This window comes from Meriones unguiculatus, chromosome 14 (assembly GCF_030254825.1).
Source record: "Meriones unguiculatus strain TT.TT164.6M chromosome 14, Bangor_MerUng_6.1, whole genome shotgun sequence".
Taxonomy (NCBI): domain Eukaryota; kingdom Metazoa; phylum Chordata; class Mammalia; order Rodentia; family Muridae; genus Meriones; species Meriones unguiculatus.
In genome coordinates this window covers 1,202,724-1,228,878 of record NC_083361.1, presented here as the reverse complement: position 1 = coordinate 1,228,878, position 26,155 = coordinate 1,202,724, and the positions used below count along the sequence as shown (strand labels likewise).

The 26,155-nt window shown below is 60.4% G+C and overlaps 1 protein-coding gene and 1 long non-coding RNA gene across 3 annotated transcripts; both read right to left on the bottom strand.

The window, feature by feature from the left end:
* Nucleotides 1–5,029: 5,029 nt before the first annotated feature.
* On the bottom strand, nt 5,030–11,896 carry LOC132647089 (uncharacterized). The gene is made up of 2 exons (XR_009585360.1): nt 11,774–11,896; nt 5,030–10,037 (listed from the first exon to the last, which is right to left on the bottom strand). It is a non-coding gene; the product is annotated as an uncharacterized LOC132647089 (long non-coding RNA).
* Nucleotides 11,897–12,264: 368 nt separating this feature from the next.
* Nucleotides 12,265–25,970, bottom strand: LOC110539901 (carcinoembryonic antigen-related cell adhesion molecule 1-like). 2 transcript variants are annotated; one of them, XM_060366394.1, is made up of 8 exons: nt 25,789–25,970; nt 21,773–22,183; nt 21,201–21,479; nt 20,683–20,937; nt 19,328–19,603; nt 13,525–13,648; nt 12,748–13,308; nt 12,265–12,662 (listed from the first exon to the last, which is right to left on the bottom strand). In XM_060366394.1, the coding sequence occupies exons 1-8, from the start codon at nt 25,847–25,849 to the stop codon at nt 12,308–12,310; spliced, it is 2,322 nt and encodes a 773-aa protein (XP_060222377.1). In that variant the 5' UTR covers nt 25,850–25,970; the 3' UTR covers nt 12,265–12,307. The 2 variants fall into 2 exon arrangements, with proteins under 2 accessions (XP_060222377.1, XP_060222378.1); XM_060366395.1 differs by having other exon boundaries at nt 21,809–22,183.
* Nucleotides 25,971–26,155: the final 185 nt, after the last annotated feature.

Sequence of the window (26,155 nt, the reverse complement as noted above, 5' to 3'; positions counted from 1 at the left end):
GTCACAGAGGTCGCCTACACTATTACCCACCTCGGTTCTTGTTGGAGCTTGTGGGAGGCAGGTTTGTCTCGGCCGTACAGAGAGTGTGCGGGTCATCGGGCTATTCCCCACCTCCGTCCCCAGCCTTGGGCCTGGACAGGGCAGAACCGTGCAGACGGGATCACACACGTGGGCCTGGACAGGGCAGAGCCCTGCAGACGGGATCTCACACGTGGGCCTGGACAGGGCAGAGCCCTGCAGACGGGATCTCACACATGGGCCTGGACAGGGCAGAGCCCTGCAGACGGGATCACACACATGGGCCTGGACAGGGCGGAACCCTGCAGACGGGATCACGCACAGCACTGAAGTAGAAGCCTCACCTGACAGGTCGGGAGGGGATAGCAGGACAGGCTCCTCCTGGGCCCCTGAGGGAGCCCTGCTCTGGGTTAAGGCCCCTGGCTTTGCTCTGAGCTCCAGGGACTGCCCTGCGCACTGGGGCCCCTGCAGCCGCTGCCCACCACTGCGTGCCCGGGCAACCACCGCCTCTAGGACCGGCAGGTCTTCGTGATGGCGGTCCTTTTGCCCCTGTCCCCGGCAGGGTGACTGGCTGGCTGGAGGCTGACACACGGCAGGCTCTCAGGTGTCCTGACTACCTGCTTCCTCCAGGAAGCGGAAGGAGCCAGAATCAGGCACCCTGATGGTTCGGAGGGGCCCTGGGAATGCCCGAACTTCCTGAGTGGGAAGGTGGGGGCTGGGGCTGTGGAAATGTGAGGGCATTTTCTCTTCTTTTAGATTTGCAGAAGTTATTCTCTCTGTCTGTCTGTCTGTCTGTCTGTCTGTCTGTCTCTCTCTCTCTCTCGTGTGTGTGTGTGTGTGTGTGTGTGTGTGTGTTTGCTCACGCATATCTGAACATATGCACAGTCTCAGGGTAGGAGAACTTGAGAGCCATTCAATAAATGTTTATTTAAATGTAAATTTGAGGGGCGGAGTGTACTCAGTACAGGAGCTTGCCTGGCGCGCGCAGGCCCTGGACTGGCCCCCAGGACTGTGGAGCCGTGTTCCTCGCTGATGTTCACAGGAGGTGGAGGAGCTCAGGCTCGTCTCTATGCCCTGAGTGGGAGCTGGCCTGGCTATGTGAGCCTCCCTCCCCAAACAGGCACTTTTTAAGGACGAAGGAAAGCAAACGCAGCAGTAGAAATCGTTGTCACTAGGGGCAGGGTTGGCATTCTTCTGTTTCCTTCTTCCTGAAGTGCTCATCCCTGTATCCCCTCCCCCTCCCATGCCGTGCCCCTCATGAATGGGCTCGACCACGAAGCTTGGCCACAGCGCCCAAGGAAGGGCCTTCGCATAACGCCCCTCTCCATCCTGACCTGAGACGCATACTCTGTCTTTGGAGCATTCATGGGACCTACTGTGTGTCACAAACCTTAGAGTCGTTTGCATCAAACCTGGAAAGGCCCGGAGCACCGAGGCCTGGAGCATCATCCTTCTTGCTGTCTGAGCTGAGTCGGGAGCCTGGCCCAGGGCAGCGCTGGCCTGCCTTGGGCACAAACTCCAATCCCAATCGGGACTCTGCTCACCAGCCCTGTAGTGCTTCTGGTTCAAGATTCAGCGTGGTCTGGGTGCCAGGTGGGTGCTGCCTGCCGGAGGTGCCGGCCCCGTGGCCAGGCCGGGGAGAGGTGCCGGCCGGGCCGGGGAGAGTGTCTGAAGAAGGTGGCTGAGCTGTTGTCAGCCAGATTTCTCCTGGGTCCCCAATGACCTTGCACTTGCTGTGAAAGACGGACACTGGCTCCTGTTCTGCTTTTAGGATGAGACTATCCTTAAAAGTAGGACAGGCCGAGGAAGCTGTGGGGCCGCCCAGGGGCTCGCAGGGAGAAAACGGGAGTGAGTGTCTCTTGTTGGCCTACTCTGTTGGGCCTGGCTGAGGGCTCACAGGTTTTAATTCCTCATGAAGAAGACATCCCCATCGTGATCTGTTTCTTCAGTACCGAACTCTCAGCTAGGGGCCCCTCTCTGAAGGGGACGGGGACTGTGGCCGCTTCCTCATTTGCTCTGGAATGGTTTTGACAGGGTTACGAGCCCTTGCAACATGAACCACCGAGCAGTCGGTTTTCTGGAAGAATTGTGGGAGGTGGGCAGGCTTGTGACAGAGCCCGATGTTTAAACTCCCCTGTGACGTAGCACAGTCCCTGCCGTTCTACTCACGATTTCCATTGCTATGATGAAATATCAAGTTGGGGAGAAAGGGCTAATTTGGCTTATACTTCAAATCCTCGTCCATCACTGAAGGCTCAGGACAGCCTCACATAGGGCAAGAACTCGGAGGCTGTCTGTGGCAGGGGCTGCTTCCGTCCGGCTCCCCACGCTCAGCCCAGGGATGGCCGCACCCGCAACGGGCTGGGCCCTCCCGTCAGCCAGATCCTGCGGAGGCATTTCCTCGCTTGTCTCCCTCCTCTGCTAGCTTGTGTCAAGTTGATGTACAGCTGGCCAGTGTGCAGCCCTGAACTCTGCACCTGCGCCCCTCAACTCACTGCCAGACCCGTTTCTCTGTTCCTTGTTACAGTTCTGGTTAGACCGATCTCTTCCCGGTTTAAACGTGGTAGGTTAGGTGAATTTAGAAACCCACCCGTTTCTTTTAGATTTTCCAACCTAATGGGGTCCACAGTGTATATCTCCTATAGTATTCTGAATGTCCTTGGTGTCTGTTGTGATGTTTCTTTATTCGTGATTCTGTTGTTTTGGGTTCTCTCTTTCTTCCTTTTGGTCAGTTGGGCCAGGGATCTGTGGATCTTGTTTATCCTCTGGAAGAGCAAGCTCTCGAACAGCCCAGCTGCTGGTCTTTTCTAAAAGGCCGATCTGGAGTTGTGAATTCGGAAGCAGTCTGGCTCAGAAGGGAGTCCTGGGCAAACGCCTCCTTATTCAAAGAAAGCAGAGGGCAAAACTGGTAAACAATGTAACAACGTATCAATGAACAAATGGAACATTGTAACAAATGTAAACAATGTGACAAGTTAAGATGGCTTCCAACGTACTCTTCGCTACCAAGCCTTTTCTGGAGCCAGTATAAAGCAGCCTCCGCTGCTTGGACTTTTACCCCCTTTTGTGGCCTCACAGAATCTAAGAGTTAGAAAAAAATGTTCGAATGTGCCACTCGTGCACTTTTTTTTACAAACTTACACGTGCCACAAACACATGGCCCGGATGTGAGAAAATCCTCTCTGGATACTAAAGGCGGACAAGAAGGCTCACGTGGAGTCAGGAAGACAGCAGGAGCTGTACTTGCAGTGCTCCAGCATGGAAGACGCTTGCTCCCGTGTTCGGAGAGGTGAAGGTCTGGCTGCACAGAAGAAAAGCCATTTCCCTCCAGTCCCACGCTTAAAGCTACCAGCAGCTCCTGTGAAGACCCATCCAGAGAACTCCCACCCCCTTCTTCTGCAAAAGGTACGAGGGTGGTTGGTTTTGTGTACTATTATTTTATACCTTTTATAAGTGTCCAAGTTTTTTTATGCTGTGACATTTTTTAACCATCTTACAATTTTTCACTGGACAGAGGATTCCCTCAGTTCCGGCTCCGTGGAATGGCTCCAGCAGTCTTTTAAAAAAGTTGTTTACTCATTCACCTTACATCCCTGTCACAGGCCCCTCCCTCCTCCCTTCCTGGCCTCACCCTCCCACCCTCTCTCCCCTTTCCCCCCTCCCCTTCTCCTCAGAAAAGAGGACCGCCCCCCCCCCATCCTGGCACATCAAGTTGCATCAGGACTAAGCACCCTCTTCCCCTGAGGTCAGACAAGGCAGCCCAGCTGGGGAAAGTGATCCACAGGCAGACAGAGTCCGTGTCACGGGCAGCCCCGGCTGTACTTGCCAGGGAGCGCTCATGAAGACGGGTGCCCCTCAGCTGCACCTGTGTGGAGGACCCGGCTCCTTGCTGGTGGCTTGTCTCCAGGAGCCCCTGTCCTTTGTTGGGGGTTGCTCTGATGCTTTGTTTTTATGTTAATTACCGGCCCTCAGGATCTGGGTAGCTTGTCCTTGTTGATCAAACAGCCTGTGCCTGGGCAGGGCAGAATGGGAGAAGCTGGCTAAGGTTCCTGGGCTTTGGAGGACAGGAATCATGGGAAAGAGCAGGAGAAAGGAGGACGCCAAGGTGGGTTAATGTGGAGAAAAACATCACGCAGGCCGAGAGGAAGGACTCCAACGATGGCGTGGAAAGGCCCACATGAAGAATACATGCAAGTTCCACGGGATCATGGGTGGAAGGTTGACCAGCTGAGGAGGATTAAGGCGGGTGGCATTGGGTGGGGGCTGGGAGGTGAGGATACTGAGTCAGTTAGGTGAAATATCTGCCCGCCCAAGCTAACTAAGCAGTTACAAATCCAGCAGGTGTCTGTGATGGCGGGTTAGATAACACCGCAGTGATAATCATAGGGCTGATAACAACATTAGATATCCCAACACGCTTTTAAACGTACTACAACAGTTCTCGGTCAGCTGACTCTGTTGGTCTTCTTGTGGGGTCCCTCTGTCCCTCCCCCAGCTCTTCCGAGAGCCTCCCCGAGCTCCGCCTGATGTCTGCTGTGGGTCTCTGCGTCTGTTTTGACTCGCTGCTGGGCGGGGCCTCTCAGAGGACAGTTATGCTCGGCTCCTGTCTGCAAGCATGGCGGAGTATGGTTGATGGTGTCAGGGCTGGGTCTCAGGTTGGGCCAGTCATTGGTTCGCTTCTCTCTCTGCTCCATCTTTATCCCTGCACCTTGGAGGCGGGGTAGCTTTTGGGTGGAAGGTTTTGTGGGTGGGTTGGTGCCCCCCCCAGTGGAAGTCCTGCCTGCCTATAAGAGGCGGCCGCTCCGGTTTCCCCAATTCTAGGAGTGTCGGCTAGAGTCACCCCACCCCTGTGCCCTCCCAGGAGCTGACCCTGTCGTGGGTCACAGCTTGTCCCAGAGATGCTTGCCCATCGCTTTCCCTTCTCCCCCAGCCCTCTCCCGTCCCCCGACCTGATCCCCACCTTTCTCCATCCCCCTTCCCACCCCCTCTCCTACCCAGTTTGGCAACAGTCTTTTAACTTGATTATTTTATTTACTACAGTAATCCAGACAACATAGAACACGGAAGACAATAGCTGAGAGAATTTTGGAAGGGGTTGGTGGCAGAATTTCCTCTCCTTCCCCTATCTGTGTGATTGCAGAGCAAGAATGAAAGCCTGTGTGTGTGTGTGTGAGAGAGAGAGAGAGAGTGTGGCCGCCTGTGTGTGTGTGTGTGTGTGTGTGTGTGTGTGGTGTGTAGGAAAGCGACCACCTGTGTGTGTGTGTGAGAGAGAGAGCAGCCGCCTGTGTGTGTGTGTGAGAAAGGCCCTCACAGGCTCATGTTTTTAAATGCTTTTTAAATAGTGTCATCAGAGTGGCACTATTTGAAAGAATTAGAAGGCTTAGGAGGCGTGGCCTTGTTGGGGGAGGTGTGTCACTGGAAGAGGGTTCTGAGGTTTGCTGAGCCCAGTGTCTTCTCTACTGCTTCACCGTTGGGCTGCTCGCTGTCACGCCTCCTGCTGTGCTGACAATGACATCTGGAGCTGCATCAAGGCCTGATTGGGTGCCTTCTGTTAGAGTTGCTCTGCTCGCAGTGTCTCTCCACAGCAACAGACTGAGAGCGGGGCCTGGGGGTTCGCAGGGAGGCAGCCGAGACAAAAGCAGGCAATGCCTGTGGACACAGGAGTCTTGAGGATGTAAAGAGAACTTTACCTTAGAGAAAAGCGGGGCAGATAGAGAGACTCCCAGGCTTAGCAGGGCCAGAGTCCAGCCGCCTGCCCACGGGGGCTGGTCAGTCTTGCGCTGGGCTGGCCACTTGTAGCAGCTTGTCTGGTCAGTCCTTGGGGCCTGTGTAGCTGGTCTGTGCTACCCCAAAACTCAGCCTCTGGCTACTAAAAATGTTTCCCCGGGTCTAGCCGTTGACAGTGTCAGTTCCTGTTGGTAGCTGCCTTGTGGTGGAGGCAGATGGCCTCCACCACTCTTAAATCTTCACTAGAAAGCAGTAAACACATCATGCAAAATGATGTGTCAACCCCAAAAACGCACCACGGAGTCTGGCTCCTTAAGTTACTCGAGGAATTCTTTGACTCTTACCGTATGGTGCTAGCCCGTGGTGGAGTCTCTTATGGGTCTCCCAGTCCCGGAACCCCATTAGGAATGCAGGAAGATGGCATTAAGCCAGGGAAAAACTGGGGGGACCGGACACGCGCCTGACTACCTGTGGAAGGCAGGCCTGGGGTGCAGTGATACCTGCAAATACCATGGGTGTCGCCATTTCGATGATCTCACTCTTTTGGATAACCATGGCCCCTTCTGTCCCAGAGTGCGCGGCTGAGATCAGACAAACCCTCCCCACGGCGGCTGGACCCTTCATCCGGAAGCTAATTTCTTACGAGTTTAGCCCTGGTTGAGAACCTCTGTGCCGTGTGTGGCCACGTGCAGGGTTGGAGAGCGGCTGCCCAGGCCTTGCTGACTCGGCGTTGTCTGTCCTCCCGCCCGGGTCCTCCGAGGGAACCAGGTAGAGAGGGGAGAGGGAGACTCGCAGGCCCGGTGACTGGATAGCCCAAGAGTAGGCCACAAACCACTCGACACCCGTCTCAGACGCTGGTTTACTGAACGCACAGGCCAAGGCTGACCGAGATCCGGGGCTCCGCCCTGCGGCCCTGGCCTGTGGCAGGATTTCACAGGAGAAGCCACAGCCGGGGACCCCCAGGCAACCTAGTGCAGGAGCCGGGGGAGGGCAGCTGTGCGTCCTTTTCACGAGCCAAACAAAGGGCTTCTAACTGACCTTCAGTCTGATTGCTCCCGAGTGGGGCCGCAGCCGGACTCTTGGGATGCCACGGTAACTCCAGGTGAGTAAGGAAACCGTGACTATGAGGCGCGGCACTGGGCAGGCAGGCCCGACAACTTGAACTTCATTTTACCCGTGACTGTAAGGGGGAGTGGACACAAAATGGCTCCGTCGCTAAGGGCTCAAGCAGGTCCCAACTCGAGGAAGGTAAGGGGAGACGGCCAGTGTTTTCAGCCCTACATCAGTCAGGCCATGAGGCCTGAGAGTCCTCCTGTGCAGAGGGAGGGAGGCTTGCATGGACCAGTTAATCTCTCCTCAGTCAGGGCATGGGGGGGGGACGGGCAGAAGGCAGGATCTGTGCTCAGTGGAAGGTGTCTGTTCCCCACATCTGGAGAGTCATGTCCGTTTCTCATGGAGCCCCATTTGGCCTCGGTACTTCTCATCCTGGTTCCTAAGTTGGGTGTCCCTTAGAGGCACAATCCCCCACGCCAGGGAGGAGGTTTCCTGTAGACTGAGAGCCCCTGAGGAGGAGGACGTGTCGTGTCCCCCATGCCCCTGCAAGATGTCCCAGCAGCAAAGGCACCTTGGGGTGAGCACACGGCTGTCTGGTTGCCGTGGTGCTTGCTGGGCCCCTGCCCACACTGGCCGCTGACCTGGACTGCTCCCTGTCCTTCCTGGACTGCTCCCTGTCCTTCCTGAACTTCTCCCTGTCCTTCCTGGACTGTCAGCTGTCCTTCCTGGACTGTCCCCTGTCCTTCCTGGACTGTCAGCTGTCCTTCCTGGACTGTCAGCTGTCCTTCCTGGACTGTCAGTTCCCTGTCCTTCCTGGACTGTCCCCTGTCCTTCCTGGACTGTCAGTTCCCTGTCCTTCCTGGACTGTCAGCTGTCCTTCCTGGACTGTCCCCTGTCCTTCCTGGACTGTCACCTATCCATGGGAGTGTTGCTTGCACAAGGCCCCGGAAGAACCACAACTTGCAGAGAAGATCTGAACTTAAATCGCTAGAAAGAACAGACACGTCTGTCATGGAACCCAGCGAGCTGACTGCCACCGCAGGCCGCAGGGGCACGGTCCTGGCAAACACGCGCCAGGGCAGAAAGGTGACCTGCCTTTTAGCACAGGGAGTCGCCCTCTCTCACACCGCCTGACACAGAGAGTCGCAGCTGGCGGAGGGGGCGCGACAGCCTTCTTGGCGGGGTGCCTGGGTTCAGCAAACAGGCACGCAGGAGGTTTCCTGCGCTTCGTGTGCTTGATGGAATACTGTCTGTGGAAAGGAAACTCCACGCAGAGCGCTGCGTGGTAATGACGTTCCCGAGGCTGACGAGCTGGGTGGTGGGTGACGGCGCCCTCTCAGCACTGAGACGGGAGCTCCAGCCCCGGGGCCACAGGAAAGAGAGCACGGACTCCACAAACTTGTCTTCCATTTCCACACCACACCACACTCATATAGAATTCAAGTCACTTTCATATCCTAGGCTGTGTGTGTGTGTGTGAGAGAGAGAGAGAGAGAGAGAGAATGGATGTGTTTGTGAGAGAGTGCATATATGGGAGTGTATGTGTGTGTGTAAGAGGGAGGGAGAGAGACAGAGAGAGAGAGAGAGAGTAAGAGAGGGAGAGAAACAGACACACACAGAGTATGGGTGTGTGTGTTTGTGAGAGAGTGCATGTATGAGAGCATGTATGAGTGTGTGTGTGTGTGTGTGTGTGTGTGTGTGTGTGTGTTGGTTTGCCTGCGTGTGTGTCTGTACATTATCACACGTCCAGTACCCCGTGAGGCCAGAAGAAGCCACCAATGCCCTGGGACTGGAGTTAGGAAAGGTTCAGGGCCGCTGTAGATGGGGACTGGAGGAGCCAGCCCAGCTCCTGCCTCAGGCTCTGCTAGGGGAGGGGGATGACAGGTGGGGACAGCAGGTGGGAAGGCAGGTGGGGATGGGAAGGGAGGTGGGAAGGCAGGTGGGGATGGGAAGGCAGGTGGGAAGGCAGGTGGGGATGGGAAGGCAGGTGGGGATGGGAAGGCAGGTGGGAAGGCAGGTGGAGATGGGAAGGCAGGTGGGAAGGCAGGTGGGGATGGGAAGGCAGGTGGGGATGGCGTCTAGCCTTCTCCATCAGTCTCTTTCTCGACGCAGTCTCAGCCTCCGCACTCCCACCGCCCGTAGAGGGGCAGAGGTGTACAGGGGGACAGAAGGAATTCATGCCATGATTGGCAGTGAAGAAAGTGTGAAATGTGAGGGAGGAAACCTGGACTAGACATTTCCCAGTAGAAGGAGCTCGTTTCCAGGAGCAGAGGGGACAGCAGTGTGGGAGGAAGACCTCAGATTGGGCGGGAGTCGCAGACGCTTCAAGCACTTGCTGGCGGCCCGGTCCCCTCGGTTTGTGGGGAGAGAAGTCACTGGGGAGACGTGAGATAGGAGCGCAGCGCAGAAAGCCCCCCAAAAAACAGCTCCTGATAACTGGCCCTTGACCCGGGACCGTGCTGTGACAGGCAGGCCTGGATTTCACAGGCCCCTTTGCACGGAAGCCCCTACAAGAAATAGTGCACAGCATCTCTCACCAGACTTTAACAACACAGCCAGCCGGGGTTGCCATCCTTCCTGCGGGGGCGAAAACACCCTGGAGCATGTGCGCACAGAGTCACGCCAGCTGCCCAGGGGCTGCCCCCACGGAGGGTGGCCCTCACAGCCCGCTGTCCCCCCACTGGCCCTCACACAGCCCACTGTCCCCACGGAGGGTGGCCCTCACAGCCCGCTGTCCCCACAGAGGGTGGCCCTCGCAGCCTGCTGCCCCCACGGAGGGTGGCCCTCACATCTGCTGTCCCCCCACTGGCCCTCACAGTCTACTGTCCCCCACCACTGGCCCTCACATCTGCTGTTCCCCGCCACTGGCCCTCACACAGCCCACTGCCCCCATGGAGGGTGGCCCTCACAGCCCTCTGTCCCCGCCACTGTTGGCGTTTGGTCACTGCTCAGCCCCCCTGCTAGTGACCCAGCAAGCCGCCCTTGCTGTTGAGGGCTCAGGGGCGGAGTCCTGGCCTGCTAGCACTGGCCACCGAGTCTTTCTCTTTGTGACCCTGAAAGCCAGGCTGCAGGGTCGCGTGAAGGGCGGGAGGCTGTGAACACAGGAGCATGCAGCTCTCGGGACAGGCTCCAGGCTGTGCCTTTACTTCAGAAGGCCGAGGCTGCGGGGGTGGGCACGGGGGCTGCAGCGGTGGGTGCTGGCCATCCATCTTCAGGGGACAATATGAAGTGCCGTCCACCTGAGAAGCGAGAACAGTGATGAGAGAGACAGAGAGGGACACGCACGCACGCACGCACGCACGCACGCACAGAACAGCTTGCTCGAGTCCCCACGCTCCGCAGGACCTGGGAGCTGTGACCACAGGCTGCACTGCGCCCCAGCTGTAGGAGCTGTGGTCAGGCAGGATTGTGCTGCCGGCAGGCCCCAGCCATGCCCCAGCCACGGTGGGCAGCCCCAGCCATGCCCCAGCCACGGTGGGCAGCCACAGCCATGCCCCAGCCACGGTCTGGCCACCCCAGCAATGCCCCAGCCACGGTGGGCAGCCACAGCAATGCCCCAGCCACGGTGGGCGGCCCCAGCAATGCCCCAGCCACGGTGGGCGGCCCCAGCAATGCCCCAGCCACGGTGGGCAGCCACAGCAATGCCCCAGCCACGGTGGGCAGCCACAGCAATGCCCCAGCCACGGTGGGCAGCCACAGCAATGCCCCAGCCACGGTCTGGCCACCCCAGCAATGCCCCAGCCACGGTGGGCAGCCACAGCAATGCCCCAGCCACGGTGGGCAGCCACAGCAATGCCCCAGCCACGGTGGGCAGCCACAGCAATGCCCCAGCCACGGTGGGCAGCCACAGCAATGCCCCAGCCACGGTCTGGCCACCCCAGCAATGCCCCAGCCACGGTGGGCAGCCACAGCAATGCCCCAGCCACGGTGGGCAGCCACAGCAATGCCCCAGCCACGGTGGGCAGCCACAGCAATGCCCCAGCCACGGTGGGCAGCCACAGCAATGCCCCAGCCACGGTCTGGCCACCCCAGCAATGCCCCAGCCACGGTGGGCAGCCACAGCAATGCCCCAGCCACGGTGGGCAGCCCCAGCAATGCCCCAGCCACGGTGGGCAGCCACAGCAATGCCCCAGCCACGGTCTGGCCACCCCAGCAATGCCCCAGCCACGGTGGGCGGCCACAGCCATGCCCCAGCCATGGTCCGGCCGCCCCAGCAATGCCCCAGCCACGGTGGGTGGCCCCAGCCATGCCCCAGCCACGGTGGGCGGCCCCAGCAATGCCCCAGCCATGGTCTGGCCGCCCCCGCAATGCCCCAGCCACGGTGGGCAGCCACAGCAATGCCCCAGCCACAGTCCGGCCACGGGAGCACACTTCCTGGCTGCTGCACTCTTGGTTCCTTAGGGGAACACAAGCCACCACGCGGCAGGAGCTTTCCGGCAGGGGCCACAGGCACACACTCCTGTAAGGTCAGCCCTCGCGACCTGTCACTCTCCTGCCCAGGAGACACCCCTCAGGAAGGCCGCCTGCGCCAGAGATGGTAGAGACGGACACAGCCTACTTTACCGTGCTCCCGGCCACCGCCCGCTCCTGCTGTGCTGCCCTGTCAGATCCCGCCTGCTCCCGGCCACTGCCCACTCCCCACGCCTGAGGGCCTCCCACCAGAGCGGGCCAAAGCCCACCCACTCCCGCCTCTCCCTGAGAAAGCTGCCGTCTGCCGCCCGCACCCCCCGGCCTGGTCTGAGTTCATCTGGACGCCAGGGTGCGGGGCGGGGGACAGGGTGGGGTCCCAGGCCCGCACCTGTGAAGGCCGGAGCAGGGTGGGGGCAGGGGCAGGCATGGCCGCCCTTGTTTGGGTCTGGGCTCGGCCTGGCTCCCGCACCCTGACCCTCGGCTGTGGCAGGACACAGGGAGCTGCTAAGGGCCACAGAGACTCCGGAGAGGACCCGGGCACGGGCGGTGCATGCCCGGCTCTTACCTCACCCGAACGTCCTCGTGGGGTGCTGACCTGGGGCGTCACCAGCGCTCCCGGAGACTTGTGGACTGTGGGTGAGGGAGGAGGAGGTGATGGGGTGGAGGTGGGGCAGGGTGGAGGGGGTGATGGGGTGGAGGGGGTGATGGGGTAAAGGAGGTGATGGGGTGGAAGTGGGGCAGGGTGGACGTGGAGCAGGGTGGAGGAGGTGATGGGTGGAGGTGGGGCAGGGTGGAGGTGGTGATGGGGTGGAGGTGGGGCAGGGTGGAGGGGGTGATGGGGTGGAGGGGGTGATGGGGTGGAGGTGGGGCAGGGTGGAGGGGGGTGATGGGGTGGAGGGGGTGATGGGGTGGAGGTGGGGCAGGGTGGAGGGGGTGATGGGATGGAGGGGGTGATGGGCTGGAGGGGGTGATGGGGTGGAGGTGGGGCAGGGTGGAGGGGGTGATGGGCTGGAGGGGGTGATGGGGTGGAGGTGGGGCAGGGTGGAGGGGGTGATGGGGTGGAGGTGGTGATGGGGTGGAGGGGGTGATGCCACAGTCATCAGAGAATTTGCGTCCTCCAGAGTCTGCTCTGCTTGGCCAGCGTGTGAGGACCAGAGGGGAAGTGGTGAGGCCGGGGGCTGGGGTTCTTCGGTGTCGTCCTCCCCGTCCTGGGGGCCCGGGCTCTTCTTTGCTCGGGGACACTGTCGGTGATGCTCCGAGGAGGAGGAGGAGGGACGCAGCGGCCATGGTGCCCGGAGCACACAGTCGGGGCTCCCGAGGGAGAGCGAGCGCCCAGGGCCTCCAGGGGGCAGGGAGCTGGTGTCCCCGGGGGCAGCCTGCTCGGCGCTGGCTTGGCCTCCCGTGGCCGGCAGGGGTGAGGCCCGCGGCCGAGGGCGGGGAGGGGCAGGTCCACCCTGTCAGACGGGACAGTGCTGTGTCACACAGGGGACACGGGGGCAGGTCTCGGGTGGTGGGAGCTCCGTCAGCGGCTCCCCTTACCTCGGGTGGCCGGCCTCCGCCGTCCCTGCCGCGCGAGCGCTCACTCCTGGCCCTAAGGACATGGAAGACACCGGCGTGCTTGTTTGGCTCCTGAGCTGGGGAGGAGCCTGGAGCTGGCGATTCCAGCTTGGTGTCCTGGCTGTGCCTTCGCACTTCAGCTGGGTCTCCTTCACACCTTGGCTGAGCCACCAGTCACACCACGCACACCGCCGCGGAGCCGCCTGCCTCCCACCAGGCACGCCTCGGCCGAGCCGCCTGGCGCGCCGTGGCGGAGCCTCCTTCCTCCCCGTCCCCTCCTCCTGGCTAAGCAGGCCCTGCCTGGCGTGCGTCCCTGTCGCGCCGTTCCTCTGCCTGGTGCCGGGCGGGGGCTGCGGCGGGGTGAGGCCCGGAGAGCTGCTCTCTTCGCGGCTCCGCACGCGGTCTTCGCACACGCTTGTGTCTGGCTGGCTCTCTTTCCCCACCGTGGTCCCGGCAGACGCTGTCCGACCTACCGTCTCCCGCCGCTCTCTCTCTTCCTTCTCTTTCTTTCGTTTCCTCCTACGTTTTCCTTTGCGGCTCCGACTAGGAGACAGAGAAACACAGGGAACCTCTTACTCTAGGCTGTGGAGGAAAGGGTGTGACCATGACCAACAGGAGGGCGGGCATGGGGGGGCGGGAGGCAGGGATCCGAGGACCCCCGAGGAATTAGCAGGTACGAGGGATGGTGAGGAAAAGGCCAGAGACGCACAGAGGTCAAGGGCAGCAGGGAGGGAGTGGAAGAGGGAAGGCCACCCGCACCTGTCGAGTCTCTTGAAAAATGCGAAGTAGGCCAGGCCTGCGAGGATGGCCAGCCCAGCCAGGACCTCGGCCACCAGGGCGGCAGCCAGCGGCGCGGACATCGGCAGGCCTCTGCTCGGCTCGTCTGCGGGAAAGAGGACATCATATACCGGGCACCTGACTATGACCATCCTGTAGGAAGGGACCGTCTGCGAGAAGATCCATTGGCCTTCGGGAGGTGAGGCGAGAGTGAGGAGAGGAGCAGCGAGGCGAGGCTGACGACAGGATGAAGAGCAGCCTGGGGCAGAGGGAAGCTGTTTTGTTTACGCGTACTTGTCTGGTGCTTGTGCCTGTGTGCGTTTGAGCGTCCGTGGACTGTGTGAGGAGACCAGAGGGCCGCTTGGAGGTCTGTTCTCTGTCCACCTCAGGCGCGCACGCTTGGCGCACGCTAGGGCGGAAGCTTCCAGCCATCCTGAGTGCAGGAGAGGAGCCCTGTCCTTGGGATGGTCGGAACCGGATATCTGCCCCTAGTGCCCCCCAGCCAGCCGCTTCCCCAGCTGCCTCCCCGAGCCAGCTGCAGGCAGAAGGCCTGGCCGGAGAACCGGAGACTCTAGAGCTTTCAGAAGGAAAGCGGCTCCTGACTCCGGCAGAACAGCAGGGCCCAGAGTCAACAGTGACCAGGGAAGGGGAGCCTGAGGGGAACCAGGGGCCGGCAGGCGGCGTCTGATCGCCCAGCGCTGCGGGTGCAGGGAGAGCGGGCCCTCTGCTCTTTGTGGTGTCTGTGGACACAGACGCTTGGTGCTCACGGGGGTGAGTGGAAAAGTGAGGGGAAGCACACACCTCGGCAAGCACCTTGGCAAGCACCTCGGCAGGCGGCTGGAACTTTGGAAAGGACACCGTGCTCTCGCCTGTGCGCTCTCCCACATGGCTCTTCCCGGGGAGGTGGGCAGCCGCAGAGGGGGAAGGCCACGGGGTAAGGACCGACGGGAGTGTGGCGGCTGGCTCGTGGGAGCGCAGGTGACCCCAGAGCGTCACAGCTCATGGAGGGTGGCTCTCCAGGCCTCCCCCACAACCTGCAGGCTTTGCCTCCCCCGGAAACCGGCACATTCCACAACCTTGGGAGCAGCCGAGGGATGTGTATAAGCTTCAAGAGCTCCCTGCGGTGTGAGCACTGTCCCCGGCACCGACCCATGGCTGTAAGCACCCACAGTGCAACCTGACAGGCACAGTTGAGCCACTTAACAAAATACCATTCCTGGGTCTTCAGCTGGGCCTCAGACCTCCCAGCCACGGCTTTAGCCTGGCTCCTGTGCCAGGTGTGAGTGCTCTCACTAGTTACACACCTAGTGCCAAGCAGGACGACGGCTCCGGTTCAGCCCCACCCAGCGACGACGCCCAAGTCGCAGGGCACTCCTGGCAGGCTACCCACGCGCTGGCCAGGGCCTCTCCCCCTGGGCGGGAGATGGTGGCTCTCCGTACTGGGGCCTCTTTGCAGAGGGTGGGCGCCTGGAGGCCACCGGTCCACTCAGACACGGGCTTTAGGCAGCCAAGGGATAAAAAGAGGAATCCGAGGAAGGCCTAACGCAGTGCCCGTAGACCCCGTCACTGTCCTCAGTGGGTTCACCCACAGGGTGACACGGATGCACCGGCCCAGGGGCCTCCCCCACAGCCCACAATCGCGGGGTCCAGGAGCCCTTCAGCCACCCTCCAGGGCTGGCCCACACTGCGAGGCCTGGTGGGGCCTCAGGGCTGGAGGACGCTGCTGCGGAGGCCGCAGGCTGGGCCTCTCCACCCAGCTCCAGCGGAGGCCGCAGGCTCTGGGGTGCTGTGACCCTGGCCGGGTAAGCTCAGCTCTGCACCATTTCCTGGGAGCTGCTTGGGAGCTCCGTCGCTCAGCCCCTGGCGCCTGCCCCTTGTCCTCCTGGCTGCTTCACTGCACACAGATGGCTGCTGGCCTCCGAGCCAGCGGGCACAGTCCGCTGCATTTCACCATCGCTGGGGTGACAGGAGTGGCCGTAGGCTCCTTGTCAGTGCTGGGCCACGGGGAGGGGCACTTAGGGGGTGTGGCCTTGTTGGAGGAAGTGCGTCACTGTGGGGCGGGCTCTGAGGTCTCCTATGCTCCAGCTACACCCAGTGTGGCTCAGTCTCCTGCTGCCTGGTGGTCCAGATGGAGAGCCGGCAGCTTCTCCAGCGCCACGTCTGCCTGCACGCTGTGCTTCCCGCCATGATGAGGCGATGAGGGACTGAACCTCTGCCCTGTGAGGCAGCCCCACCAAACGTCTCCTTTGTAAGAGCTGCCGTGATTCTGGTGTCTTCACAGCAATAGAACCTTCAACCGAGACAGCACCCCGCCCCGCCCTGCCCCCACGCTCTGCAGAATTAATCAGGTGTGACGGAACTCGGCCTCGTGAAGCATGGGTCCCGCCGTGGACGTCTGCGAAGCCACTGGAGCCCCCTGCCCACCCGAGTCTCCCCGGCACACCCTCGGCCACTGCAGACAGCTTTCTCAGGAAGAGCCTCTCGGGGTCCTTCAGGTCTCTCGGGAAGAGGTGACCATCACCTTCTGCCGCCAAAGCGAGGGCACCTACCCACGGTCGTGCCGTGTGCGCACGATTCTTCCATAGCCCGATGAGCTGTGCAGTCACTGGACAGCCGTGCGATGCACGCCCTTCTGACCGCCTGAGAGGAGGCTGCTCGCCCCAGCCTGGCCTCATGGGCATGACGGCCTCGGCGGGCACGCCTGGCCAGTCGGTACGCCTGGACTCGGTGGGCACGCTGGCCTCAGTGGGCACCTCTGGCCTCGGTGGGCACATTTGCTGTGGCCGTGTGACTCCTCCCCCGTCTGTGGTTCTTACGTGTCTTTTATTGAGGCGATTTCCCCCAGGGCAGCACAGGGAGTTGGGGAGTTTATTGGAGCTCCTGGTGGGGCCATGGGCGGACGGTGGCCTCACAGGAACCTGGACAACTGAGGGCAGCCGTGCCACCGACTAGCCCGTCTCGGTGTGGGTACCAGCTCCCGAAGCGGCATCCCCGGTGCTCCCAGAAACAGCTATTCTGCCCAGCCCCAGGGAGAGGAGCGTGAGTGGGTACTGTTGGTTTCAGAAGCTTCCTGAGACTTGTGAGTTTGCTTTCCTTCTGCCGTCATTCATAGGAAACAGCTGCCCAACTAAAAAGCAGAACTTCGGCCAGGGCATAGTGGCACATACTTTCAATCCCAGCACTTGAGAGGCAGAGGCAGAGGCAGAGGCAGGTGGATCTCTGAGTTCAAGGACAGCCTGGGCTACAGAGTGAATTCCTGGACAGCCAGGGCTACACAGAGAAACCCCATCTTGAGAAAACAAAAGCCAAACAACAACAACAAGAGGAAGAAAGCTGAACTTTGCTCAGATAGAAGGCTGAACGGAGCTTTCAGGGTTCGGGTACGGGAGGAGACACGAGGCTGTGGGTAACCGCATCAGCAGCAGCATGGATTTTAAAGCAGCCAAGACGAATTTCAATGTCTCACGGTAACAAAGGGGAGAGTACCCAGGGAGAGGATGTTAGGTAGCTGGACTCAACCATCCTGTGCCCAGGCAGTGAGGAACACATTTCACTCCTCAAAGCATGGACAGTTAGGATGCTCATTAGAACACCACAGCAAGTTACAGACCGAGGCCATTAGCCAGGAAGAGATGGGCAGGAGCACTGGCCGCCCCTCCAGAGGGCCCAGCACCCACATGACAGCTCACAGCTGTCTGTAAGTCCAGTTGAAGGGAATTTGACTCTCAAACACACAAACATGCAGGCAAAACACCATGCATGTAAAAAATCATTTAAAAAAGAAAGTGGAAAGACGGCTTTCAGGTCTTGTCTAACATTTCAGGAAAATGCTAAAGTATTTACATATTTACATATCATATAACTGAACATTGCGCCAAAATATGCAAAGAACTCCCACAATTTAACAACAGTAACAACAGAAACAGCTTAGCTCAGAAAGAAAGAATTTGACATAAAAGTTCTGTGCCGGGAGTGGAGGCACAGTTCAATCCCAGCACCCTAGAGCCAGGCGGATCTATGGGTTCGAGGCCAGCCTGGTCTACAGATCAAATTCCAGGACAGCCAGGGCTGCACAGAGGAAAAAAGAGAAACAAATGGGCAATAAGCAAGTGAAAATCTGCTGGGCTTCGCTAGGCCATTACAGCAGAGTTTAGCAAAGAACAGGCACATCAGGATGACAGCGACTGAAGAAAACAGACAGACAGACAGACACTGGACCGACCACGGGGCACTGCTTAAGTGGCTGTGAGAGGTTGATGCCACTGCTAAACACGCATGCACACACCACGCAGACACACACATGCACACACCACGCAGACACACGCACACACACCACGCAGACACACATACACACCACGCAGACGCACACACACACACACACCACGCAGACACACATACACACACACACACACACCACGCAAACACACATACACACCACGCAGACACGCACACACACACACACACACACACACACCACGCAGACACACATACACACCATGCAGACACACGCACACACACACACACCACGCAGACACACACGCAGACACACGCACACACCACGCAGACACACACACAGAAAAGAATCGTGTGAACGCCCCACAGGAAACAGCGCGCCTAGGGAGGACAGGGTGCCCTCCCCCCCCATCCGCAGCCTTCACCCTGCACCTGACAAAGTCCCAGGTGTGGGTGCACACTGGAACAGCACCTGGGGGTGGAGGTGGGAGGATGGAGAGCGCAGGACGCCCGTCACCTCCTCACCTCCGTCACCTCCGTACTGTGAGGACAGCGCAGCACGGGACGCGGCTCCCGAAGAGCAAAGGCTTCCGAACAGCTGTCGCTGCCCTGAAGGCTGCACAGACATTCCCGGCGGCGGGGTGGTTCTGGGGTCTCCCGGGCCGGTCACCCACGGGCGCCAAGGATCGGGTGCCTGGCTCAGGGCTCTTTGTAACTGGGTTACTGTTTGGGTTTATTGGTATACGGACAATTTAGAGACAATTTAGAGTCATGCTCTATAGCCCAGGCTGGCCTTACCCTCCATCCTCCTGCCTCAGCCTCCCAAGTGTGGGGTCCTAGTGGACGGTACCGTCTTTTCTGAGTGTCTCGGCTGTCTCTGCCCACCCGTCTTGCCCACTGGTAAAGACTCCCCCAGTCAGGGGCCTTGGAGAGGGTGCAGTGGCCACGACAGATTGTTGAACTCTCCGAGTTGGAGCCCTGGTTTTATTGTGTAATTCAGATGCTGATTTCTGCTCCCCACTCGCTACCTGGTTACAATCCTTGTTCTGAGCATCTCCTGTCTCAGTGCTGTGCAAACACTACTCCCGATAGGCCACTAAGGCAGCCAATCACTGGGCAGGGAGCGAAAAGGGCTGGGCTTCCTGCAGCCAGGGGAGGAGGAGTTAGGGAGAGAGTAGGAGATCCAGCCCGAGGACAGATGTCCCGGTGGAACTAGGAGAGTGAGCTACTGGAAAAGTCACAAGGTGGCGAGTAACTCTGGGATGCGCGCTGGGAGGAAGCCAGACTAGCTTAGAGAATAGAGAGCTGCTCAGTTCTTGTGCTGTGAAGCTTGTTTAACTAATATAATAGAGTCGATCATTTGTGTGGGAGCTGGATCAAGAGAGAGACACAGTTTTGTGAAATGACGTTCGTTAGCGGATCCCTATGACTCGGGAGAGGGGGGAGCGGAGAACCTGAGCCTCTCGCTTGCCTTCCGCCCTCCCCTGGGGGGCACCGTGGCACCTGAGCCCTGCCCCTGGCGAGAGGTGGGGGACGGTCCCGCGCCACTCACAGAGCACAGCCAGGTTGACGGGGTCGCTGGTCCTGGAGATGAGGGGGTTGGACACCCCGCACTGGTAGATGCCTGCGTCCTTCCTCGTGATGGGGTCGATGGTGAGCCGCCTGTTGCTCTGGGAGAAGCTCACCCTGTCTGTGGCCGTCAGCCTCTGGTTGTTGAACGTCCACCAGACAGAAACGCCGGCCCTCTCCGGCTCGCAGGTCAGGTCGACCAGGTGGTTCTCCAGGACGGTCTTGTTTTTGATCTGGATGTGGGGCTTTGGCAATTCCTCTGTGGAGAGAAGAGAGGAGCGACTAACGGGGTCTTTCTGTGAGTTTCCGCCAGCACTTGGGGACTAGAGGGTAGAGGGAAAGGGGGTCTGCAACTGTGGGGTCCCGTCAGTCTGCAGGGAGAGCGAGGGGCTGCGTGATCCTCCTGTGCCTCCCGACCTGACCCTGGCGCACGTCTCTAGCTTCTATATCGAGAATCTAACTCTTCTAGCCGGGTGCGGTGGCGCACGCCTGTGATCCTGGCACCCAGGAGGTAGAGCCAGGAGGATCGCTGTGAGTTCAAGGCCAGCCTGGCCTATAGAGTGAGTTCCAGGACAGCCAGGGCCGCACAGAAAATTCTTCTAGGCTCCGACGTCCAACTCCTTCACCATCATGGAATTCTAAATTCCCATACAAAATAATAAGTTTCATTATGACATTTCTGAGAAATATGTGCATGAATGTTTGCATTGCATGGGTTTCCGTACATCACATGTGTGCCCGGTGCCCATAGAGGCCAGCAGAGGGGGTCAGATCCCCTGGAGCTGGAGTTACAGGAAGTTGTGAGCCACCAGGTGGGTGCTGGGAGCTGACAGGGTTTCTCTGTGTAGCCCTGGCTGTCCTGGACTCACTCTGTAGACCAGGCTGGCCTCGAACTCACAGCGATCCTCCTGCCTCTGCCTCCCAAGTGCTGGGATCACAGGCGGGCGCCCCCGCCCCGTGCTGGGCTACTCTAGAGCGCGCGGGGCGGGCAGAATGGGGAGCTGCGACCCGGCCACCGTCTTCTGGGGGATGTTTCCATCCCGCAGGTGGAAAACCAGCGTGAGCACAATCCAGCGTCCCCGTGCACGGATCATGGAGAGTGTGAAAGGCAACAGGTGACATGGGGGAGGGGAAGGGGGAGGGGAGCGGTCTCTCCCCCTCCTCCCGAGCCACGCTAACCCTGCCCGGGCTAACCCCGGGTCAGCAGGGGGAGGTCAGTGTGTTCAGAGAGAGGGCCTCCTGGGCCACGGGGAACTGGGGTTTTCCTTCGAGTGTGGACACGGTGCCACTTCCCCGCTCTTCACGGAAAGCCAGGCCCCGCCCAGAGAGGCCACCTACCCACTACGGTGACCGCCTTGACCTTGGAGCTTCTGTGGCCCGTGGCCGGGTTGGTGGCCAGGCAGGCGTACAGCCCGCTGTCCTGCAGGCTGGCCTTGGGGACCAGCACCTCCTCCTTGGCCTCCCACGGTCCTCTGTTGATGCTCCAGGAGTAGTGCGCCCGGGGGTGGGACTCGGCCTGGCACGAGAGCCACAGGCTCCGTCCCTCCTCAAAGTACTTGTCCGGGGGAAATATCTCCGGGGTGTCCGGGCCGTCTGGAGGACAGAGAGAGACACACGACGCCCTGAAAGGACAGAGCGAGACCCTGGTGTGTGTAGATGATCAGGGTGAGCTTGAGCCGGTGACAGCCTTGCTCTGTACGGGAAGCCAGGCAACTGCCTGACAGGGCTCGGCACACACACTCACACGCGCACACACACACACACACACACACACACACACACACACACACACTGCCTGGCCCCTGAGCCTGGGTGTGCTGGGCAGCTGTCCCGGGGCCAGCGATGGCGTCACTCACAGAGGATGTCCAGGGTGAGGGGGTCGCTCCGGGAGGCGCTCAGCGGGTTGGCGGCCTCGCACTCGTAGCGCCCCCCAAAGCGCCTGGACACGTCGAGGAGAGTGAGGGTGGTGTTGCCCCGGGACAGGGCGACGGCCCGGTCGCCAGGCAGCTCCCGGCCGTTCAGCCGCCACGCGTAGGTCGTGTTCGGGGAGCGGGGGCCGCACGTCAGCTCCACGGCGTCGCCGCCCTCCACGGCGGCCCTGCGCGTGCTGCTCACGGAGGGCTTGCTCACGCGGGCTGCGGGGACAGAGAGGGGCAGGGCGTGCTGGGGGCTCCTCCCCGCAGGAGGGACCCCGGGGAGGCTCGGGCAGTGCGTGCGGGAAGGAGGCTCCTGTCAAGTGGGCTCGCGCTGTGCGCCCCACGATCGGTGCTCAAAGCCCGACCGGGGCCCAGAAGCAGCCCGTGCGTGCGTGCGTGCGTGCGTGCGTGTGTGAGCGTGCGTGTGTGAGCGTGCGTGTGTGAGCGTGCATGTGCGTGTGTGTGCACGCATGTGTGTGTGCTCGTGTGCTCGCGTGTGGCGGGAAATGCACCTCTCGGCCGCTGCTGGGGCCTGGAGCGCGGCTTACGGTACACGGAGAGGTGGGCGGAGGCGGATCTGGGGCCGAGGCGGGCGGAGCGCGCGGTGAGCGTGTACAGGCCGGCCTGCTCCAGCGTGAGGTTGCGCAGCGTCAGCGACCCGTCGTCCAGCAGCGCCTCGCGGCCGCTGTGCCGCCTGCCCAGCCTGGTGTCCCCGGCCCGCGCGTCGTAGGCCAGCAGCAGGTCGTCGTCCAGCGAGCCCTCGCCCCGGAACCAGGCGAAGCCGAGGAGGCCGGCGGGCAGGCCGCGGGCGCGCAGGACCACGGCGCCCCCCTCCAGCACGGCGCGTGGCTGGGGCTCCACGGCGGGCTCCGCGCTGGCTGGCTCCGCGCCGGCGGGCGCGCTCCACGCGGCCAGGAGGGAGGCTGCGGGCACAAAGGCGTTAGGGCGCACCTGGGTCGGGGTGGCTGTCTCTGCTCAACAGGCGTGTGTGTGTGTGTGTGTGTGTGTGTGTGTGTGCGCGCGCGCGCGCGCATCTCCCTCAGCCCCTGCCATGCCGAGGGCTGCAGCGTGACCTCTATCCCCCCTGCTCCGCGGCTTCTCCCCCAGTTTCTTTCCCGCTCACTCTTCTATCCTCAGTGGCTGCTCGTACTCGCCTCCTGAGATGTGCGCTTTAACCACCTCCCCTGAAGGGCGGGAGCGAGTGCTGGTGTGAGCACTGTGGAGGAGCTGTGGGGCGCCCTGGCCTGCCCCTGCTTTGTTATTAGACCCCAGCGGAAAGACTGCTTTCACGCTGTTCTTCACTGCTGAGTCCGCCTCTCCCTCCAAGGCAGTAGGATGTCTTGCCAAGTTCACTCCTCTCGCTTGACTTCCTTGTGAATTCACTCATTGTGCTGAGGGGCTTTTGCTCAGGCTTGAAAGAAGTCCAGAATAAAGCAAGGCAGCCTGTTGGTGTAATGTTTGTTTGTTTGTTTGTTTTCATGTATACACCTTACCCTTGTTCATTCAAATACTGATTTCTCCCCCACCCCAACTCTCTGGTTTCAATCTGGATATTGCATTGTGATACTCATTCTAAGCATCCTGTCTCAACTCTTGTGAAAACAGGCCAAAATAAAGCAACTAGACACAATGTTGAGCTGGGAGGAGCCAGAGGACAGGAAAGAGGGGAGGAGCCAGAGGGCAGGAAATGAGTGGGAGGAGAAGGGGCAAGAGGAGAGCGGAGAGAGAGCTGGAGGAGAGATCTTGGAACTACGTGGAGAGATGGATTGGACCTAAGATATTACAAAAAGCAAGTATAACATAGGAAATCTAAATGTTAGGAAACTATGAGGGCTTGGAGGTTTAGGATGGAGTAACTATTGCCCAGCATTGTGTTCTAGGTTAACTAAATAAACCCAGTGTCTGTGTGGTGATTTGGGTATACAGCTGTTAGGCATAACAGCAAGCATTACCAAAAGATAATCAATAGTAAACATTAATAGTCACTTACAACAGCGGCCAGCTTCTCCAGAGCCTCTCGGAAGGTCCCACGTGCTGTGTGTTTGTCTATTAATTTCAATCCTCACTCCTGACTCTGTTGGACTCACCGGCGAGCTCCAGCAAGGACCCCAGTGTCCACACTGAGTGCGGGGGTCAGGCTCAGGGGGCAACGTCTTGTTCTCGTCCGCGAGTAGACGTTAGGAATGACTGGCCTCTGGGGAAACCAGTGTGCACAGAAACTGCCACAGCTTCCTCGCCGTGGGTGCTCGCGGCCGGCCTCCTCCTCCGACACCAGCCGACCCGCCCACGTGTCCAGCCGCCTCAGCTCAGCAGTGTGGAGTAAGCAGTCTCCCGGCTTCAGCTCCTCCGTCGGGAGCCCCGGCCACACCATCCCAGTTTCCCTGCCCGCCTGTGTGTCTGTCTTTGTGTGTGTGTCCTGTCGGACAGGCGGACTGTCGGGACCCAGCCTTCTGAAGCGCAGCTTCGGGGTCCACGTTCAGCCCTTCCCTGGCCCGTCCTGCCTGTGGCGTTTGTCCGTGTCAGAATTTACTTTCAGATGCCTTGGTGGCGTGTCTTCCTGAGTCACGCGGACAGACATGGTTGTGCCGGCACCTGTGACAGGCTCGGCTTCCTGTGCAGGAACTGCATGCTGAGGGCTGTATGCTGAGAGCTGGCCTGTGGCTGCATGCTGAGGGCTGGCCTGTGGCTGCATGCTGAGGGCTGCTTGCTGAGGGCTGGCCTGTGGCTGCATGCTGAGGGCTGGCCTATGGCTGCATGCTGAGAGCTGGCCTGTGGCTGCATGCTGAGGGCTGGCCTGTGGCTGCACACTGAGGGCTGGCCTGTGGCTGCATGCTGAGGGCTGCATGCTGAGGGCTGGCCTGTGGCTGCATGCTGAGGGCTGGCCTGTGGTTGCACACTGAGGGCTGGCCTGTGGCTGCATGCTGAGGGCTGGCCTGTGGCTGCACACTGAGGGCTGGCCTGTGGCTGCATGCTGAGGGCTGCATGCTGAGGGCTGGCCTGTGGCTGCATGCTGAGGGCTGGCCTGTGGTTGCACACTGAGGGCTGGCCTGTGGCTGCATGCTGAGGGCTGGCCTGTGGCTGCACACTGAGGCCTGGCCTGTGGCTGCATGCTGAGGGCTGCACGCTGAGGCAATGCTCAGGTTCAGGGAGAAACCAACAGGAAAAGGCAATGTTCTCGGGGATTTGGGTGAGCCTGGCCGGTGGATGGCAAAGGGTCGCCAGGCTGTAAGCCACACCCTTTGCCGAGTACCGGCAGAAGACAGTAAACATCTCCTTCCTCTCAAGAGACAAGTCTGCGCACTTGCTCCCGGCATCCCAGCGCTTAGCTGTGTGCACGAGGCCTTGTACCCACCACAACTGGGACGCATGTGAGACTCTTGAGAATATGGCGGCCGCTGGGGCTTAATCTGGGGTACAGAGGGGGGGACCTTTCCTCTCCCTCACCACGTCCAGGCCTGTCCTGTTGCTGGGCCTCTTGTCCCTCCATCTGTCCTTTCCCCTCAGGAGAGGCCTTCTGCCCTTTCCTAGGATCTTCTATTCTCTCTCCTTTTAATTTAGTTTTTATTTTATGTGCATTGGTGTTTGGCTGCATGTGTGTCTGTGTGAGGGGGTCAGATCCCCTGGATCTGGAGGTGCAGACAGTTGTGAGCTTCCGTGTGGATGCTGGGAATTGAACCTGAGTCCTTGGAAGAGCAGCCGGTGCTCTTAACGGCTGAGCCGCCTCCCCAGTCCCCGATCTTATATTCTCCTCTAGACTCCAGGCGCGTAGGGAGCGGAGACAGCCCGAGTGACTGAGCCCTGAGTGAGTGTGTGCTCATACAAAGTGGCCCTCCTCGGGGGCACCAGTCCCTCCTCAGGGGCACCGGCCCCTCCTCAGGGGCACTGGCCCTCCTCAGGGGCACCAGCCCCTCCTTGGGGGCACCGTCCCTCCTCGGGGGCACCAGTCGAGTGCTGACTCCGCAGAAGAGTCCGCCGTGGCTCTCCCCGTGGACACCGTGGCCGGAAGGTTGGTCCCCACGCACACTGCTCCCAGGACGTTTCCTGTCAGCTTGATCCACCTGCTTCCACACACCCCGTCTCCACGTCCAGCTGTATGCATAGCCCTGTCCTCTGGCCAACTCTACGCCCGCGCGATGCTCCCCTCGCCAGATCCCACGGTCTCACCAGGTCCCAGTCCACCCGCTCCCGGCCTTCCTGTATGTCTGTGCCTCGTCTCTCTGCTCTGCATTTCCTTGCCACCCCAGCCTGGTCCACCCCTGGAGCGGTGATGGACCCACCCTGGCCGAGGCACGGCCCACTTCTCGCCATCATCCCGCTCACCCCCAGCCCCCTGCCCGTGGCACGGCCCACTTCTCGCCATCATCCCGCTCACCCCCAGCCCCCTGCCCGTGGCACGGCCCACTTCTCGCCATCTTCCCGCTCACCCCTAGCCCCCTGCCCGTGGCACGGCCCACTTCTCGCCATCTTCCCACTCACCCCCAGCACCCTGGCCAAGGCACAGCCCACTCCGCGCAACCTTCCTGCTCACCTGTAAGCAGCAGCCCCTGCCAGGGGACACAGGTTGAGAGAAGGGCTGAAGGGGGCTCCATGATCAGTTATTAGCCCTGTCCTCCCTCTGTGGGGAAGAGCTCAGGATCCAGCACTGCTCCCAAACCCACTGTGCTTCTGTCAGTTCTTCTGTCCTCTGTGTGTCTGGGCTGAGCTCATTCTGGGGCTGGGCCTTTCAGGGTCACATGGGCTGGGGACAGGGCCTGTTGTTATGGCTCTCCCCTGTTCCCTCCCCTGGGTTGGTGTTCAGTTCCCCATCCCCCACACACTGAGGTGGACCTGGCCAGCCATTCACCCCAGCGCTGACCTCTGTCCGGGGGCTGTTTCCATCACAGAGGGAGGCCTTG

Coding starts and splice junctions, on each gene's coding strand:
- LOC110539901 (XM_060366394.1), bottom strand. CDS start 25,849: ATGGAGCCCCCTTCAGCCCTTCTCTCAACCTGTGTCCCCTGGCAGGGG. Junction 13,649..19,327: donor CGTCAACCTGGCTGTGCTCT/GTGAGTGGCGCG, acceptor TCTTTCCCGCAG/ACGAGCCGAGCAGAGGCCTG. Junction 12,663..12,747: donor GCGGAGGCCGGCCACCCGAG/GTAAGGGGAGCC, acceptor CCCGTCTGACAG/GGTGGACCTGCCCCTCCCCG.